Source organism: Psammomys obesus, unplaced genomic scaffold (assembly GCF_907164565.1).
Source record: "Psammomys obesus unplaced genomic scaffold, mPsaObe1.curated_primary_1811, whole genome shotgun sequence".
Classification (NCBI taxonomy): Eukaryota; Metazoa; Chordata; class Mammalia; order Rodentia; family Muridae; genus Psammomys; species Psammomys obesus.
In genome coordinates this window covers 3,748,910-3,767,728 of record NW_026591086.1, presented here as the reverse complement: position 1 = coordinate 3,767,728, position 18,819 = coordinate 3,748,910, and the positions used below count along the sequence as shown (strand labels likewise).

The window sequence follows — 18,819 nt, the reverse complement described above, 5'->3', positions numbered from 1 at the left end:
TCTTTCACAAGGTTCCTCTGTGAAGCCTTTCTTACTAGTTTGTGTAAACTAGTTATATATTTACTACTTGTATATAGTATATATTTATATAAATATATATACAAGTTTATATATACTAGTTGTATAAAACCCACATAGCATTTCAAATCTTTATTTTTGTCAGCCCATACTCTTACCCTCTAAATGAAGTGTAATGCAGAAGTCTTATATAGAAAAATGAAAGCCGAGTTACTGTGGTTTTAGCACACAGAAAGAAAGAGAGAGCGAGAAAGAAAGGCATGTATGTATATGCAAGCTGACAGGGTGCTAGCCCATCTTCTGTGCTCACCCCATACCCCAAGTCCACCTCCATTTTATGGCCTCTGAGGCACCTTTGTAGATCTGAGAGGTTCTGAAAGCATTTAGTGTTTGACTATATATGGACTTTTCCCTCTGTGTGTCTTAGCTGTGCTTCATTGAGTCAATATAGTACACAGTGCACAATGTGGTGAGACGATCTGGACCTGAGATTTAACCCTGCATTTAACATAATTTAACATCTTAAATTGCTTTGATCCGTTTTTATATCTATAAAATAGGAATAACAATACCAATTTTACAGCACTATTGTAGTTTCAAGTGGGACTAAATGAAAGATCTCTGTAACTTCCACAGCTTTCTTACTACCCTTTGATGATGACTTTTTTCACACCAGCGGGCGGGAGGCATGTTTGTTGTCATTACCCAAGCTGTCACACCACAACACTGTTGTCAGCTGGTAAAAGATGGGCTCCCCTGACCCATGAAGAAAAGAACAGAGATTTTCCTGTCTTGGATTGGTGCCCATGCTTGGATGAGTCATTTGTGATTGATAGTAGGATAATAATGATAATTATGTCAGCATCTCCTGTGTCTGGATGAAAGGCAGCTGCTAAGACAGGGGGACATGCAGATCAACAGATGGTATCTTGGAAATGCAGCTAGGTCGTTAGGCCAGGCAAGGTAGTTAGTGCAGGCTGTAATCTTAGCACTCCAGAGGCTGACGCAGAAACCAACCCGTGATCTCTACACTTAAAATTGAATTGCATGTGTGCATGCTTGAGCGAGTGTGTGTGTGATGTGCACACACATACAAATAAATGTAAAAAAACACCCTGAATAACGAGACTTCTGTTGTTGAAACATACCTTTACAGGAGATCTCAGCAGTGCTGAGCTGATGATGCTAACTATAGGGGATGTTATCAAGCAGATGATTGAAGCTCATGAACAGGGCAAAGACATCGATCTAAATAAGTAAGTACATCTGTAAAAGGGCAGTGGTGCTATCTATCTATCTATCTATCTATCTATCTATCTATCTATCCATCTATCTATCTATCTATCACATGGTCTGACTTTGTATCTCAGGCTGGCCTCAAACTCAAGACATTCCTTTGCCTAAGCTTTCCAAGTATTGGAATTAATGGCATGCCCCGCTGTGCCTGCTGGTAGAGCTAGCTGTTCGATGAACTGATCTAAAGCTACCTGTTTTCTATGAAGCAGTTAAGAATTGCAGTTTTCTGCCTTGTCACGTATTTCATAGTGATAAAATTGTGTTAGAGCCTCTGAATCTAATTGCCACCTGTAATTGGCACTTAAGTATCCTGGGCACTATTGTGAGGTACACTGCAGGTAACAGATGAGTTAACCCTTTCAGAAAGGGTGTCCTAGTTACAGTTACTGCTGCTGTGATGCAGCACTGTGGCCAAAGCAACTTGGGGAGGAAAGGGTTTATTTCAGCTTACACTTCCAGATAACAACAGTCCATCACTGAGGGAAGTCAAGGCACTCAAACAGGGCAGGAACCTGGAGCTGATCCATGGTAGAGTGTTGCTTACTGACTTGCTCCAGATAGCTTGCTCAGCCTGCTTTCTTATAGAACCCAGGACCTCCAGCCCAGGCGTGGCACCCCCCGCAATAGTCTGAGCCCTTTCCCATCTGTCACTGATTTAATGAAGTGTTTTACAGGCTTGCCTGCAGCCCATCTTGTGGAGGCTTTTTCTCTATTGAGACCCTCCTCTGTTCCAGTGATTGTAGCTTATGTAAAATTGACATAAAACTAGCTGGCACAACTGACCCCTTGTCATCTTGACACAAACACAACACTTTTCATTTAGAACCCTTTTTCATTTAGCCCCACGATGACCCATTAATGTTAATATCACAATATAAAACGTAAATAATTTTAACGTCTCACAATCTTTACAATACAAACAGATTAAAAATTTAGTCTCTTTAAAAATTCGAAATCTCTTTTAAAAGTTCAGAGTCTCAACTGTGGGCTCCTGTAAAAAAAACTCAAAATTGAGTTAAATATTTTTCTTATTTCAAGAGGAAAGAACCAGGGCACAGTCACCAAATTCCTACAGTTTAAATAATTCAATGTCTAATATCTGGGATTCACTCACAGTCATCTGGGTTCCTTCAAGGGCCCTGGGGCACTTCTCCAGCTCCGTCCTCTCCAGCACGTATAGCTTGCCTCCTACCGGACCCACTGCACAGCTGCTGCTGTTTTTGTGATCACCCCCTGATACTGGCATCTCTAAGATATTGGGGTCTTCTACCACAGCCAGGTAGCCCTTTTACCAATAGCCTCTCCTGGGCTCTTTTCCTGGTGCCAAGCCTCAGTTTCTCTGCATGACCCCTTCAATCCTAGGGCTTTCATTGATACTCTGGGTGCATCTCCACCAATGGCCTCTCCTATCCTCTCACGTTGCTCTCAGTGACCCCTTCATGGTGTTAAAACCAGTACTGCTTGGAAGGAGGCTGTCAGCACAAGGCACAGCCTTGACCACCTCTGAACACAGCTGGCCCGTGCTAACAGAGAAAATACTTCCCAGAAGATTTCACATCAGTGATGCTGGCTACTTCTTAATCACAGCCGATTCTTAGTTCCAGCCGACCAGATACCACACATTCTTCATACAAAAGGGCCTGCTAGAGTCTTTGTTTCCCTCTGAAATTTCACAAGCCAGGCCTCCATCGGCTGCATTGCTTTCAACAGTCTCATCTTTTTCACTCCTACAGAACATCCCATTGGCCCAATGACTTTTCTTGGTGAAAGTTCCAAAGCCCTTCCACAGTCCTCCCCAAAACAATGTGGTCAGGTCTGTCACAGCAATACTCCACCATCCTAGTACCAATTTCTCTTAGTCTGGGTTACTGTTGCTAGGATGAAACACTGTGACCAAAAGCAACTTATGGAGGAGAGTTGATTTCCTCTTACAACTCTCAGGTCACACTCTTACTGACGGAAGTCAGGGCAGGAACCTGGAGGCAGGAGCTGATGCAGAGGCCGTGGAGGGATGCCACTTACTGGCTTGCCCCCCATGGTGTGCTTAGCCTGCTTTCTTATCGACCCCAGGACCATCAGCCCAGGTGTGACCAGCTCACCATGAACTAGGCCCTCCCACAACAATCACTAATTAAGAAAATGCTCTATAGGCTTGCCTACAGCCTGATCTTATGAAGGCATTTTCTCAACTGGGGTTTCCTCCTCTCAGATGACTCTAGCCTCTGTCAAATGACATAATATTAGCCAATACGGGGGCCGGCAAGATGCTCTAGTATGTAAGTGCAGTGCATGGAGGAAGCCAGTGTTCAAAAGCTGACTGGCCTCTACGCTGCTGTAGTGGTGCATGCACAGAGGCAAGTGCACACATTTAAAACAAAACCTACAGTATGGGTAGGTACGGGTGTCACCCTCACCTCTCAGATAGGTGATCTGAAAGTAGAGAGGTAAGTCATCCAGGTTGAGTTGTCATTTGCAGAATGGGGATTCAGAATCTCCAGACCCCATTTCTTCTTTGTGCCATCATTTCATGTACTTCTTTTCTTCTGACACCTTGGCCAGGAACACTCTCTCTGGTATCCTTAATGTAATCCAGCTATCTCTACTGTAGAACCTCTTCCACACGTTCATGTTCACCTTGGTCTTTATTACACCCTCAAATGAGTGGCTCTTATTTTCTTAACTGTGTTTGCCCTTCATATATATTCTCAGAGAAAGCATTCTCCCCCATGTCATGTAGTGACCACATTCATGTCCTTTTGAAGATCCACTTCTCTGTTTGTTTCTTGAGATACCTCTCCCTGACCCCTTTCTTGACACTGTGCTTAGAGAGCATTTGCTAAAGGAGTCAGCAGTTGTCCTCTTTGACTGTGAAACTTTTATATTCTATAGCTTTTCCTACAATGTCTTACAGTGTCATCCCTGTGTCTGTCCTGCTTCCCTAGCACGTGAGTGCTCTTCTGGCTCTGTTTTTCCTGTTTTTCCAACACATGTTAAAATCCTTTCTGCATTCTGGAAGCAACTCTTGCGAGTGTGTGAGTGTGTGTGTGTACTTACCCACAACACAGCACATGAAAGGACTGTGCCTGATGCCTGGTATACCACGTATGTGGGTGGTAGCCTCTGCATGCTAGATAGTCAGTTAGTGTTAGCTGAGAGCAGTGTGTGCAACTCACAGAAGGATTTGCCCAGTGGGCACAGAGAAAGGGAAAGCTGTTCAAACCATAGAGAAAATTAAAGGAATAAGTTGGGCATGGTGGCACACACCTGTAACTTCAGCACTCTCAGGTAGAGATAGGATTTTGAGTCCTAACCTGTGTACAGCAAGACAGAGTGAACGATGCTCTGGGGGCTACAGATAGGGTTACAGTCAGGAGGGGACATGGAGTTTTGTAATTGTTAAGGTAGATTCTAGGATTTGTATTCTGGTTTTTGATTTGTCTTGCTTCTTTTGTGTAGAATATTTTATCAAAGAAAGTAGTTCTTTCTATTAGGGTGATTTCTTCCCAGGAAGCAGGGGCCAATGTCTACACAGCCTTCCACACATGGTCCCAAATGTTAAGCTGGAAGCTGAGGCACAGTTTGGAATGAGACCTCCACTGTGCCATTGTCCCGGGCCCCACAGACCTGGTTTACTTCCTGGTGTTTAAGGTTAAGAAAAGCAAGATACTTACTAACATTTTGTTTCCTTTATTTCCCTCCTATTCACAGATTGTTAGGCAGACTTGCCACCTGGTGAAGGAGGAGAGGCGTACCAGGTGTTAGTGGTACTGTGTACACATCATCCTTTTCCTAGTCTCAGCCTGAAATTCTCTGATCGCAGTAATGCCAAATGCTCTGCTTTCAGGTTGAAAACCAAGACAGCTGCCAAGTACGGCCTTTCGTCCCAGCCCCGCCTGGTAGACATCATCGCTGCGGTCCCTCCTCACTATCGAAAGATCCTGGTTCCCAAGTTAAAGGCAAAACCCATCAGGACTGCCAGTGGGGTGAGTGATGAGCTGGTGAAATACTGAGAGAGGTAGTGAGGCGGTAGGGGGATGGATTCAGACTCCTAAAGTCAGTCATGCCGTGTGCTTGAATGAAGGAGGGCAAAGGGAGGAAGCCAGCGAGTGGGCTTAAAGGAATGCATGCTTTTCTAGTGTCTTTAAAGACTGAGGCCTGATCACTTACAATATGGCAACTGTTACTGACCTTCCTGTGCTGAGAGCTCCCAGTTGTACTTCTAAAAGGCATATAATGATGCAGGGTAATTTCATATGTGATGATTGTGGAGTAAGTCTCCCAGTAGAGACACTGTGGGTGTCCAGAGACAGGACATCTCAGCAAAAGAAAAAAGTAAAGCCCCAGCAGAAAGCATGGCACTGTCCTGACCTGTAAGTCTGCTCATATGATCAGGGAGGATCAAGCTCAGAGGGTGCTGGGGCAAGAGAGAAATAGGCAAGAGGGCACAGAGATAGGAGAGGCACGAAGGGCATGGCATGTGCAGACAGGGAATGTAACAGACTGGCGGAAACAGGGAGTTACGTTTGGCCCATGATTTTCTTCTGGAGACAGTCTCACTGTATAGGCCGCACTGGCCTTGAACTTGCACTGTACCAGCTTCCAGCTTCATTAGAAAAAACTGGAGGCCTTGGTCAGGATTAGCTTGTAAACAGTCACGTACAGCTAGTGAAGAAAGCAAAGCAGGAAACCATTTGAGGCTGCTCTGCAGGGTGGTGGTGTAAGCAGGGTAGATTTTTCAGAACACTAATGTAGATATGGTGAGCATGTGGTAGAAGTGTAAGACCGTGTTGGACATTCTTGTTCTGTGTGAAGCATGAAGGGGCTACATTGGGACCAAGGCTCAGGGAAGCAGTGGCTGAGTGAGAGGCCGGAGGAAATGGGCAGGATCAGGATTCTAGAGTTGGAGTCCGTGTTCCTGATATGACCCAGCATGTTTGGTCTGCTGTCTGGATCAGGATGTGATATTTGTAGTGCTTGTGTTGGCTACTTTAGTGAACCTGTCTCCTGGATTCTGATGCCTGTGGACAGTTGAATGTCACAGTTTTTACATACAGTGTACTGCCAAGGCTGAGGCATTACTAACTACATTACATTACCAACAAGCACTTACACACGTATACAGACTTAAAAACCAATCAGAACGCAGGAATTTTAACGTTACCTTGCCGCCATCTGGTCACCACTACTATTGCAGTAATGTCTCAGTTCAGAATCACTGCTCACCTGGTTGCCATGGCTCCTCAGAGCAGCCGTACCTGACCTGTCGTTCCTTGATTTCTTTACCTTCACACTGAAGGGTGTCAGCTGCTCATTTCCCAGCATGTTCTTCAGTTTGGTTTAACAAATGCTTCTGCATAGCTGGAGCTGGCTCATGCCCCTTTGGTGACCTGCACACGTGTGCACTGACATAAACACAGTGCCATCTGTCTTGGGGGGGTCTCCATCTATCTGTTGGCAGCTGTGTTTGGAGAATTGGACCTCCAGTTTCTTCAGCCCTGGGCTTTCTCTGGTTTTCTCTGTCCGCATGTACAGCCTCCTGTTGTTAGCCTTAGTGTGGATCTGTCTGGTCACCTACCTTCTGTGCTAGTACCTTAATACCCTTACTACCTCTGTTACCAGTCCTTTTCAAGCAAGCCCCCCCCCCCCCAGCCTGGACTCTCTCAGGTACTCTGAGATTTTGCACATAAACTCTCACTCTGATCCCTAACTTCCTGCTATAGATGTTGAAATCTAATGTATCTATGGAATTTGAGTAATAATGATTAGGATTCTTTATACTATTGATCTTTGTAGTCTGTTTTTTGCAAAATAATTAGAGAATAAGAATTACCATGACCTTAAAAATTAATTCCCAGGTCCGGGCTTGTAGCTCAGTAATAGAGTGCCAAAGCTGCTGCGAGCAGTGTTCCATACCTACTGTGAAAGCTAACACAAAGCTCATATGTTATTCACATAAATTTTTAACTATTATCCGTGTAAAAGAATGCAGCTTTAGGAAGTAGCAACATCGGTATCTTGACGGAGATACTCGGGTTTCTTTTCAAATCAGGTCTATCAATCTTCCTCCTTTTTACTCTCTTGGAGACCTTTATGTGCCATTCAAATTGTGTTCCTCTCCTTCAGTCTTAGGGATAACCACTCTGTAGAATTTTTGTTAATTTTCCAATGATAGCTTTTTAATTGACCTTTCTTTTATAGATTGCTGTTGTGGCTGTGATGTGTAAACCCCACAGATGTCCACACATCAGTTTTACAGGGAATATATGTGTGTAAGTATGATTTTGATAAATTGATATATGTGTGCTTCAGTTAAACTAGCAAGTAAATTCCCTAATGCCTACATCGGTACAAGCTGATGATAGTTAACACTCTGACTGAACAGATCTGTAGGTCAGCCTCAACTAGCAGCTTTGGTAAGGTATTTCAGTGCTTTGAAAGTGGAACAGACAGTGTTGTAGTGCTGAAATACTTAGAGGTGAATGAACTTGAGACTTGGGACAATGGGTACCTGTTGCTGGGTAAATTAAACATGGTCAGCTCCTGGAATTCCAGCATTAAATTCAAAATGAATTTAGATCAGAAGAATATCAAAAAAATTTAAAGTTATTCTTATAAACAGCCAGTTGATTTCTCTAATTGAGGACTTGGGAAGAGTTCATGGATGTGAATGTGGACAGGTTGGAGGATTAAATGGGAGGGAAATTTTCCTAAGTAAAGCATAGTCTCAGGAAAGCATAGAGTCAATCTGACTGGACAGCTGGGTCCTTGTATCAAGTCTGTAAAGAGCTGTGACTGCCGTGTTCTGGACATGAGTGTTGTCACGTTCCTTCACTTGTCTTGTTTGCTTGTTGGTAAGCAAAGCTGCGAGGGTCACCTGCTATTTTGAGTTGGTGGCGAAGCTGCTGTGATTGCAGGGCTTTCTGTTGAACGGAGCTTTTCATCTGCCCTCCCTGTTCTGTCGTTGTGTCCAGATACTGCCCTGGAGGACCTGATTCAGATTTTGAGTACTCAACCCAGTCTTACACGGGCTATGAGGTAAAGCCTTTGACTTGGTCCTGACAAAGTGCTGTGATCCAGAGTGTGGCGCGACAAGTACTGACATTCTCACAAGCTTTGGCTTTTCTCCTGACTAGAAAAGCTTTTTGCCAAGTATTTGCACTGTCTTCTAGTGCTGTCAGGTCACCGAGGAAATGCTGACTTGCGTATTTCCTAACTATTATTTCCAATTGCCATCCCAAGTGCTTTGCCACTCCAAGCCTTTCAGCAGTTTTGGAAGGTAGATACTGTGATTATCTCAGTTTTGTGGTTAAGAATTTGAGGCATGGAGGCTTAAAGAGCCAACAGGGAGATACAATTAGCAGCTGGTCTGACCCATTTTCCATGGTCCAAATTTTTTTTTCATTTTTACATACTAAGTAATGTGTCAAAATACTGTTTGCATCTTGCCCCACATTTATTTTTATATACATTTGTGTGTGTGTGTGTGTGTGTGTGTGTGTGTCTTTCCAGACATGTCTCATTGTAACTCAGATTGGCTACAACCTTTTGATAGTCTTCCTGTCTCAACCTCCCAACCACTAGGATTATAGCTGGTTAGGTCTGACCACTGGGGATTGGATAATCTATCAAAGAGCTCATCCGTGGAGAGAACTGATTCTCCTCTCAGCTCCATTGATTGCCCATAGCCCATTATCTAGGCCTTAGGAAACTCCCTGATCCATGTTGGCTTGTCAGCTGGTATTGTCATTGTGCAGATTGTTTCGACAGTCATTTGTTGGGATCTCGAGAGTTGATCATTGTCACTTATTTTCTGTATTCTGACCAGCTGTGGATCCCTATAATAGTCTTACCTGCTGCAAAAAACAAAAACACGACTCATCAAAGAACATTTTATGCTGGAAAGCTGCTTGATCATTGTAGAGTGAGTGTTCCGTTGTGTGACAGTGGCATCAAGGCAGCTGGCTGAGCCATTAGAAGCCGTGTACAATTAAGGGCCTTGGGCAGAAATCGTTCTGCTGCGTGACTCTTGCGTATGTGTGCCCATCTGTATGTGTGCATCTATAACTTGGAGGCGACTGTGACTCAGGAAGAGACCCTGCTTTTGAGATGCTCTGTGGGAGAGGACTAGCCAGGTGATCTGAACCTTGCTAAGACTGAGAGAAAGGTGGGACGTGAGGTGTGGTTTTAGTCTTCAGAACCCTAGGGTATGTAATTTTAATGCAATCCTTCATTGTTTGTACTTTTTTTTTTTTTTTAATATGGCTATCACATGATATTTTTTTTCCTTGTTTACTTAGCCAACTTCCATGAGAGCTATCCGTGCTAGATATGACCCTTACCTGCAGACAAGACACCGGATAGAGCAGGTAAAGAGGCTTTTTTAAATTGGTTTTTGTGCTTCAAAGATGATGCCATTGCTTGATTGGGAGTCATAGTGAGGTAAGATGAGGAGAGTATGGTTTTACACTCATCTGAAGGAGAGACTGACAGTACCGTGTGTGGTGACTGTTGTCTCCTTTCAGTGTGAAGGAAGTCACATATGAAAGTGTGTGAAAGTTCTTTAACTGACAGCAAGGGGTTGGACTTCAGCTTCCAGAGCCAGATCAGGAAGTGTTTGGATGGGTTTGCTCAGTGAGAGCAGGGAATTTACAGACAAGTGGTGTGAGTAGTCGATCGGGCTTGTGGGCTTGTTCTGTGTCATGACTATGGTGTGCATAACTCAAATCAAATTCCCCAGTTGTACCTTAAAAGGGGATGGATTTTGTTTCATATAAATTATACATTGTTGTAGCTGATTAAAAACTAGTATTGTGCAGGTGACCTTGAACTCTGGAGGAGTCTAAACATACTTTGCAAGTGTTAAAATGTACGAACCATCTGTAGATGTTATAGTAATTAACATGGTAAGACAAATATAAGGTCTATAATAGAAAGGAGTGTGCACTCCGTAAGTTGCTTTGGGGTTTGTGTGACTTTATTATTGACTACCGCCCAGTTCTAATGGTCCAAGCAGTTGTTAGTGTCAGTCAGCAGGCCCTACCTGGGGAGCCCACGTAGCTTGGGAAAATATGTTCTGAATGGATTTTGACTTGGGTTTAGTTTTTAGACATGGTATTTAACTCGTTTAAGGTGTGTATTAGTCAGGGTTCTCTAGAGGAACAGAAGTTAAAAAATGAGTCTCTCTGTCTATGTTCTATCTGTCTATCTATCTAAAGGAGATTTATTAGAATGACTTACAGGCTGTGGTCCAACTAATACAACAATAGCTGCCTATCAGCAGAAGGTTCAAGGATCTAGTAGTTGTTCAATCTACAAGGCTGAATGTCTCAGCTGGTCTTCATTATAGGTTAGAATTATAAAGATTCCAACTGGCTCTATCGTCAGTGAAGGAATGGACTTGCCAGTGAAGGGGAGAGCAGGCAAGGAGAGAACACTTCCTTCTTCCATGTCTTTTATATAGGCTTCCAGCAGAAGGCATGGCCCAGAGTAAAGATCCACATTAGAAGAGGGTCTTCTACTTCAGGTGATTTAATGAAGAAAAAAAATCCCTCATAGGTGTGCCCAGCCACTTGAGTTTTAGTTAATTCTAGATGTCAAGTTGACAACTAGGAATAGCCATCACAAGATGGAAAACAGTTTTAACAGAGTGTGAAATGTTTTATTTACTAAAAATTTTTTAAAGATTCTAGGTTTAGACATTAGGATAGTCACATTGAATAACAATTCTTTTCTAACTGTGGTGCAGTAGAGTCATCTGGGGAACTTAGCAACATGGCGGCATGAGGATCTCGACCTCTGTAGGTGTGAGTGGAGTTTGGCTTAGAGTTATAGCAGGAGTTTTTGTAGATGCTACCTGGATGATTTTGATGTTACCTCCTGTATGCAGCCATGGACAGAAGTAATCTTCTAGTGTTGACGGATAGACATTCATATGCTCGCTCAGGTACACAGATACACAGTAGCAGCAGTCACTATTTGCTACTTGCAGAAACACTATTTTTGAAAGGTTCTACATAGACACTCATTGTATAGTATATTCTAGTCCATAATTTGGTATTTGATCCTGGCTTCTTTACATTTAACATATAGCAAGAAACTTTAAAATTTGTTTTTAAAACTTAGAATCCTGGCTTATTATAGTTGGCACAGTGAATGATTGGGCCATTCTGCCCTGTAGTAGTAGAAGAGATGAGATGTTTCATTTTGAGGCAGTCAGTTATGTACTTTGGTTTTCCAGAAGCAGCTTGAGGGCCTGTGCCCAAATCAGCCTTAAATTGCATCTTGAAGTCTCACTCTAATCTAGTATTTATCTTTCTCCCGATCATAAAATCCAGGTTATATTTCAATCACAATTGTGTCTTTTATCATGAAGTCTGACGTAAAATATATGATCAGTAAATATTTGCAGTATTTGGTACAACATTATACTGATTTTTTAATTTATTCTATGTTACTTGTTTTATAAATATCTTAAATTCTGGTTGTTTAATTCCTACTTAACCATCAGCATTAAAGTCTGGCTTCTGGTTTAGTTTTAATTCTCACTCATTTGAACAAGAATTGTTTTTCTTTCAGACATTTCTTTTTGTACATGCATGGAATTAGCAAATGTGTTTTATTGCTTCTTTCTTTGTAAACGGCTTGTGAGCCTGCAGCATGAAGTGGGGAGTTCGCAGCACTAGAAGAACGTTTGATGGGTGTGTGCTTCTTCCAGCTAAAGCAGCTCGGTCACAGCGTGGATAAGGTGGAGTTCATCGTGATGGGTGGAACGTTCATGGCCCTTCCGGAAGAATACAGAGATTTCTTTATCCGAAGTTTACACGATGCCTTATCAGGCCACACTTCAAACAATATTCACGAGGCAATCAAGTAAGAAACCCTGTTTCTCACTCTCTAATGCGATTGCCTTTTTGGTCATCCTCCTAGCAGCCGATTGTGAGGGTTTGCTGTGTTCCACATACATACTCTGAATTTCTGTACTCTCTCTCTTTTCTTTTTTGTGGGAAAGAATTGTTTTCATTGAGCTAATCCTTTAAAAAGAAACAAGTATGTTCCACCGACATGGTCGTCTTTTCATAGTTTCACTTGTGAGATCTTTTCAGACTCAGCCTGAGCGAAGCTGTCCAAGCTCACACTAGTTTCTTGAGTTTTGAGTTTGAGTTTCATTTCACTCACAAAGAGGACAGGATTTTCTTTCTTCCTTCCTTCCCTCTTTCCTTCCTTCCCTCCTTCCTTCCTTCCTTCCTTCCTTCCTTCCTTCCTTCCTTCCTTCCTTCCTTCCTTCCTTCTTTTAAATTTAGTATTGTGTAGGAGAGAGGAAGAGAAGGCACACATGTACACCTGTGATGGTCAGGACACATTTTAGGAGTCAGTTGTCTCCTTCCACCATGTGTTGCAGGGATTGAACTCAGGTTGTCAGCTTGCATGGCAAGCTCCTTTACCCACGGAGATTCCTTGCCAACACAGGTCTGGGAGTTCTTTGTCGGAAGCATCTTACTACTATAAAAATCACTAGGACAAATTACTATTGCTTAAGCACTAATTTGTTGGTAACTGATACTTAATTATGAAGTAATTGCTGTTCAGGCATGGTCCTTGTCTTAGTCTGTTTGCACTGCGAGAACAAAATACCTGAGCTTGGGTAGTTTGTGATGAATGGCAATTTGCTATCTCACGTTTCTGGTGGTTGGGAAAGGGCAGTATTATGGGTACAGTATTTGGCAAGGGTCTTTTGTCATCACCTCATGGGGCATGACCAGAGGCCATGTGATGCATGAGGGGACTTCGCTTACTTTCATAACAGCATCGTTCTACTCCCAAAGGCAGAGATCTCTGCCTGACCACCTCTCAAAAATCACTTTTCAATGCTGGTACATTGGCAGTTTTAGAATAGGGCTTGAAGGAGTAGACAGCCACACCATACCACAATCTTATACTCATTTTGAATTATGATTTAATAAAAACGAAAATAACTATGAGCTTTGCTAGCTAGTATGTCACAGATTTTAGCAGGAGAGTGCTAAGGCTTCGTCTAAAGGTCCGTGGTTATAGAATATCATAAAAATATGCTTGTTTTCAGAAATTTGAGGATGCCTTGGAAACTATGCACATTTTTAAATTATTATTTATCATGTGTTTTGTACAATTCCACTAGTTCCTGTCTGTCTTAGTCACTGCTCTATTGTGTGAAGAGACACCATGACCAAGGCAACTTTTATAACAGAAAGCATTTAACCTGGGAGCTTGCTTTCAGTTTCAGGGGTTTAGTCCATTATCAACATGGCAGAGAGCATGGCAGCAGGCAGGAGTGGTGTTGGAGAAGTAGCTGAGAACTATGTCTTGATCCACAAGCAGAGAGAAAGAGACTATCAGGCATGGGCTTTTGAAACCTCAAAGCCCACCTCTAGTGACATACTTCCTCCAATAAGGTCACACCTCCTAATCCTTTTAATCCTTTTAATCCTTTCAATAAGTTCCACTTACTGTTAACCAAGCATTCTGGTATATGAGCCCATGGGAGCTGTTCCTATTCAAACCACCACATCATCTCTGCAGTTACAGGCACTGGGCACATGTTGAGCAAGATAGAACTGTCTGTCTATGTGGTAAATGTCCTTTTGTACAGTGTCTTACACAGTAAAAGCTATGATAGAAAGGGACTGTTGTGACAGAAACCTGCTGTAGGAAGAGGAATCTGAGACTTCTGCAGAAAGGGTAGAATGAGGGTACTAAGAAGGGAAACAGTTCATGGCTTTCTACTGGACACTGGGTTATACTCTATTGAGCAAGGGTATGTTCTCCGGTGACATTGAAAGGCAGAACACAGGCCAGATTATGTAGCCGTTCAAAGAGCTGGAGTTCATGTTAAATGCAGAAGTAGATTGTTCCAAGCCAAGGGGCTGGAGGTGACATCCTCAGTAACAGGTGAGGTCATTTGATTGTCTTCTGACTAACAGGTTAGTGCCTTAAAAGAGGGAATGTGAGAAGCCTGTGAGCCTCCTTACCTCCTTGGCTCAGACGAAGGTGCGGGCAGTGGTGATGGAGAACAGGCAGGTTAGGGGAAGGAATGCCAAGTGTGGCACCTGAGTAGTTGGATGGGAATGCCATATGCTAAGATGAAAAAGCCATAGGGAAGCTTAGGTTTAAAGGAGGAAATTAAGAAGTTGACTTTGGGTTTATGTTTGAAATCTCCATGATGCATGTAGAGGTAGATGTCTTATAGTATCTAAAATAGCAAGTCTCGGCTGCAGGAACACAGTAGAGATTTTCAGTCACAGGTGATATTCACGGCTTCATGGAGGGGTGATGTTACCTAGTGGGAGAGTTTTGCATCTCCAGGTTGTGCTAAAACAAAAAGCAATGTTCAGAATAGTTTATACCATAGGATCTCATCATGCACATGTCCATCCATGCCTATCTGTGTGCTGTGGTCCTCATAGGCCATGATTAGCACTGAGGAAGAGCTGGGAATAAAGAAAGCCTGCATTTGCTGTGTGTGCATTGTTCATTGTGGTTTGCTTCATACAGTAAGCCTTTGAGTGTAGTGTTACCTCTGTTTTACATACAAGGAATCCAAGGCCCAGAGAGGTAAAGCAGCTTGCCCAGACTTAACACAGATAGTTAATGGCAGGGTGAAAATAGAAACCCGAGCGAGTGTAAAAGAGTGTGTGTGTGTGTGTGTGTGTGTGTGTGTGTGTGTGTGTGTCCCCACACATGTGAATTATCATTGTTGAAAGGAGTGTGTTCTCTTTCTGACACCATCAGCACCGTCAGATTTTGGTTTTTCTGAAAGGGAAGGAGAACATCATACAGCTAATTACAAGATAGATAAAATAGTGCTGCCTCTTAGACTGTTGTGTGGCAATTAGTAGGATCAGGTCTGGAATAGACCTGAAGGTAGCTTTATTACCTGTAGCCTGAAGCCTGAGTAAACACTAGAATGGACTTTGAGTGGTCAGTCTAGACCATCAAAGATCAACAGGGATGACCTTGGTAGGGTGGCCTCCTAGAAGTGAGGCCATGCCTTTTTGTGTCCCTTCCTTCCCTTGTTGCTTTCCTTTGGGTATGTGAAATTGAAATGAAGTTTTTTCATAAATTCAAATGAAAGTCAAGGATAGCTTGAAGGGCTGCATAAAGGACTTATCCTCTGTAAGGATGCGTGGTGAACAAGTACTTTAGTTTGGCTGATAAATGACAAGTAAATTTTCTTTTTCTAAATCTAGACTTTTGGGTGTGCGACTTGTTCCCACAGGGACCTCAGCAGCTAGATGAAATGGCATCTATTTTTATTGTCCATTCAAAACCTTGATCACTCATGAATATGAGTCATGCTTAGTAAAGCTCTGAAGTTTCCAAACTTGAGAGGAATAATGATGTAACCCAACTCACTTCTGTTCATACTGTAGAGTCAGCTTATACCTTAGATAAAACATCCTTTTGGGGGGAGTGGCCTTCTTTTGTCCAAGGCTCTAAGACATTGTAATGGCAGCAGCAACCTCGGTTTCCTAGAGAGCTCATTCGCCTCTAAAAATCCTAGCAGTGTTATCTTCAGTGCCATTGAATCTTTCCTCTCGCCCGAGAATGAGCCCAAAGTTGTCTTCTGGCCTCCTCACAAATGTGCACACTCACCTGCGCGCACACACACATGCACGCATGCATACAAACATTGTAAATATAGCTGGTAAGGTGGTTTATCTGTACTATGTATTTATAATCCCAGTGCGTCTGCTAAGACAGGAGACAGTAAGAGTCACCTGGAAGCTCACGGGCCAACTATCCTGGAGTGTGCAACTCAGTAGCACAGACTAGAGAGCCCTTGCTCAGCACAGTGGAAAAAGAGGACTGAAAGTTATCTTTTGACCACCACACAAGTGCCATGGCAAACACATGTCCACACAAGCACATACACATTAACAAATTTTAAAAATAATTAAAATTTTAAGTAAATCTTCCTGAGCTTATTTTTTCATCACAGATTTCTTATATTAAAGAGGTGTGTGTGTGTGTGTGTGTTTACATGTGTAGAGTTCAGCTATAGCTGTCTTAAGCATGCCTTTCCTAATTCTTAGTCTTAGCTTTTCCGTGTGGCATTTGAGCCTTGGGCATTAATTGAACTGGCCAGCTGAGCAGATGGGGAAGTTCAGGGGTGTAGCTGCTTTGACATTTTCACCAGTTCAAACATCACCAGCCTTGCTACAGTTTGGGTGCTAACTGTTCTGCTGCCTCGCAGTATTTAGCCATAAGTCACCTATTTTTGTAGTATAAATGGGGTTTTATGTTAGAACGTACTCGATTAAGATCATGATGTGTTTGCCTAAAAAGTCCACCAGGGAAGCAAGCCTATTCTGGAGATGTCTGGCCAGGGCCAGCGTGAGTGTGTTTCTGCTCTTGACCTCCAGAGGGCACTCTGCTTTTAGCTTAAAAAAAAATGTTTCTCTGACTTGAGGCTTCATTGCAGCAAATCTCATGAATGGCTCTTAGGAAGTAATAAAGTGCCAACCATTGCAGCATGGCGCTCCATTCTGCAGCCCACTCGCTGGTGTCTTGCTCTCTCCTGGTCTCTGTACTTTGCGAGGCAACATGAAAAAAATGCCAATTTGTGGGCTTTTGTTTGCTTTGTTGAGGTAAATTCTTCGTACAACTCCCTATAATAAAGTGTTTAGGAGAAATTTTGTGTCATTTGAAGCAGTAGTTTCTGAACTGAACTAGAAACAAAATTATTTTCAAATGTTAGCATCATTGTGAATTAAAGAGCAGCCCAGGAAAACTGGTTTTGGTCTAATGTGTTCTTTTCAGAACTTGTGAGTGCAGCATTGCTATCTGTTATTTTGTGAGAGGATGTTTGGAAAGTAGTTGTTTTCTGGAAGAGCTTATCATCCTCTGGTGGAAGCTGATTCACCATGGTGCCATGGCAGATAGTTCTCCTCACCACACAGCTGGAACACTGGTGTTCATTTGCTCAGTAGGATAGGGTGTTTTTCAAGGGTCCATTTTAAACTAGTTAACAGTTCCTTGAGGTGGCAGGCAAGCCACCAGTGTTGAAGGGTAAGCATCCTTAGGGCCACTTTCGTATTAGCTCAAGTGTCCCTCCTTAGTCTTCCTGTGTCTTACCCGAGTAGTTAAAGGTTTGTGTTTTGTGTTTGTGTTTTGTTTATTTGTTTTGAAGAGATTAGCATTAGACTTCAAACCACCATGAGCCTGGGTATTATTTGTTGCCAGCTAGTAGCAAGAAGTCTGAAACCGTTACAGGCAGAAAGTGAAGGAGCAGGAGACTGTTCAAGGGCAACACAGGCCTGGGCACTGCAAAGGCTGTTGAATGAAGCCAGTGCTGATCACTCATGCCATGAGCTAGACTGAGCCTTTTCGGGTCTCCGTAGAGTGCCAATTACCGATGACTGTCATCCCATAAAACCATCACTTTGGAGAAAGACCACAGTGGGAGCTGAGTCACCCATTCACCAGAGTGTGAATGCTGCCAGATAACTCAGAACAAGCTCTTAAAGGAGTTTTATTCCTTTTTAATCAGCTCTGCCCAGAAGCAGTTTTGCATTCAGTGTTCCTTGGCTGTTTTCACAAGGTGCAATTTAAAAAGGTAGTTACCCATCAAGAAGCCATGAGTCACACCTTCTCCCTGTGGAATTTTAAACTCATTTCCGCTCTTTCCTCTTTTCCCCTCATCAATGGCTTTAAATCCTCCAACTGTGTCCTTATACATCTTGGGAAAACTAGAATGCTAGGTAATGCTGGTTACCAGACCCCAGAGATAGATAATTCCATGCTCGTGCCTGGGCTGAGAAGGGAGCAAAAGCAGCCACCAGAGGCCTGGAAGCACCTGACTAGCTCTACAATCTTCCCATGTGCTTTGCCATGCATCGTATTAACTGGCGTTCAGTTTGGTACTTTTCCTTTGAAGTGAGTTTATATACAGCAGAGTACACAGAAATCATACCCTGACTCGTTTTGATGGACCTGTGTAACAAGAACATCGTTAAGATTCAGAGCATGGCCAGCTGTGGTATAATCTCAGCAACTAGGAGGCAGAAGCAGAAGGATATCAAATTTGAGGCCAATCTGGGCTTCTTAGCAAGACCTCGTGAGAACAGATAAATAATGCAGAATATTTTTGTCATCAGTTATTTTATACTCCTTCAGAAAACCCCCACCTTAACCCCCCAGAATCAGCAGTTCTGGTAGCTTTTGGGGTTTTTCTCACCCACCATTGTAGAACTTAATATAAATAGAGCTGCTCATCAGCTAGTTTCCTGAGGAAGGCTCCTTTCACTGACCATTGCTTCAGGCTCACTAGTGGGGTTAGGCGAGTCCATAGCTGCTCACCTTTAGTGCTAGGCAGTATTCTGCTGGGCAGTGGGCCACAGTTTATGTATCCATTCTTCTGTTGGTGGACTGCCTGCAGTTTCAGCTGTTACGAGCAGAACCCTGACCGTTTCTGTACAAGTCTTTTTATGGTTAAATGTATGTATTGCTTTTGGGCAGTAATGGGAACTG

The 18,819-nt window shown here is 42.9% G+C and overlaps 1 protein-coding gene across 1 annotated transcript in view; it reads left to right on the top strand.

The window, feature by feature from the left end:
- Elp3 (elongator acetyltransferase complex subunit 3) overlaps positions 1–18,819 on the top strand; it is a 66,677-nt gene that overhangs the window by 1,561 nt on the left and 46,297 nt on the right. Inside the window, exons 2-7 of the mRNA XM_055609700.1 lie at positions 1,175–1,274; positions 5,159–5,297; positions 7,513–7,583; positions 8,286–8,349; positions 9,612–9,680; positions 12,029–12,183. Coding sequence (XP_055465675.1) covers positions 1,175–1,274; positions 5,159–5,297; positions 7,513–7,583; positions 8,286–8,349; positions 9,612–9,680; positions 12,029–12,183 — 598 coding nt within the window. The remainder of the gene's footprint in view (positions 1–1,174; positions 1,275–5,158; positions 5,298–7,512; positions 7,584–8,285; positions 8,350–9,611; positions 9,681–12,028; positions 12,184–18,819) is intronic.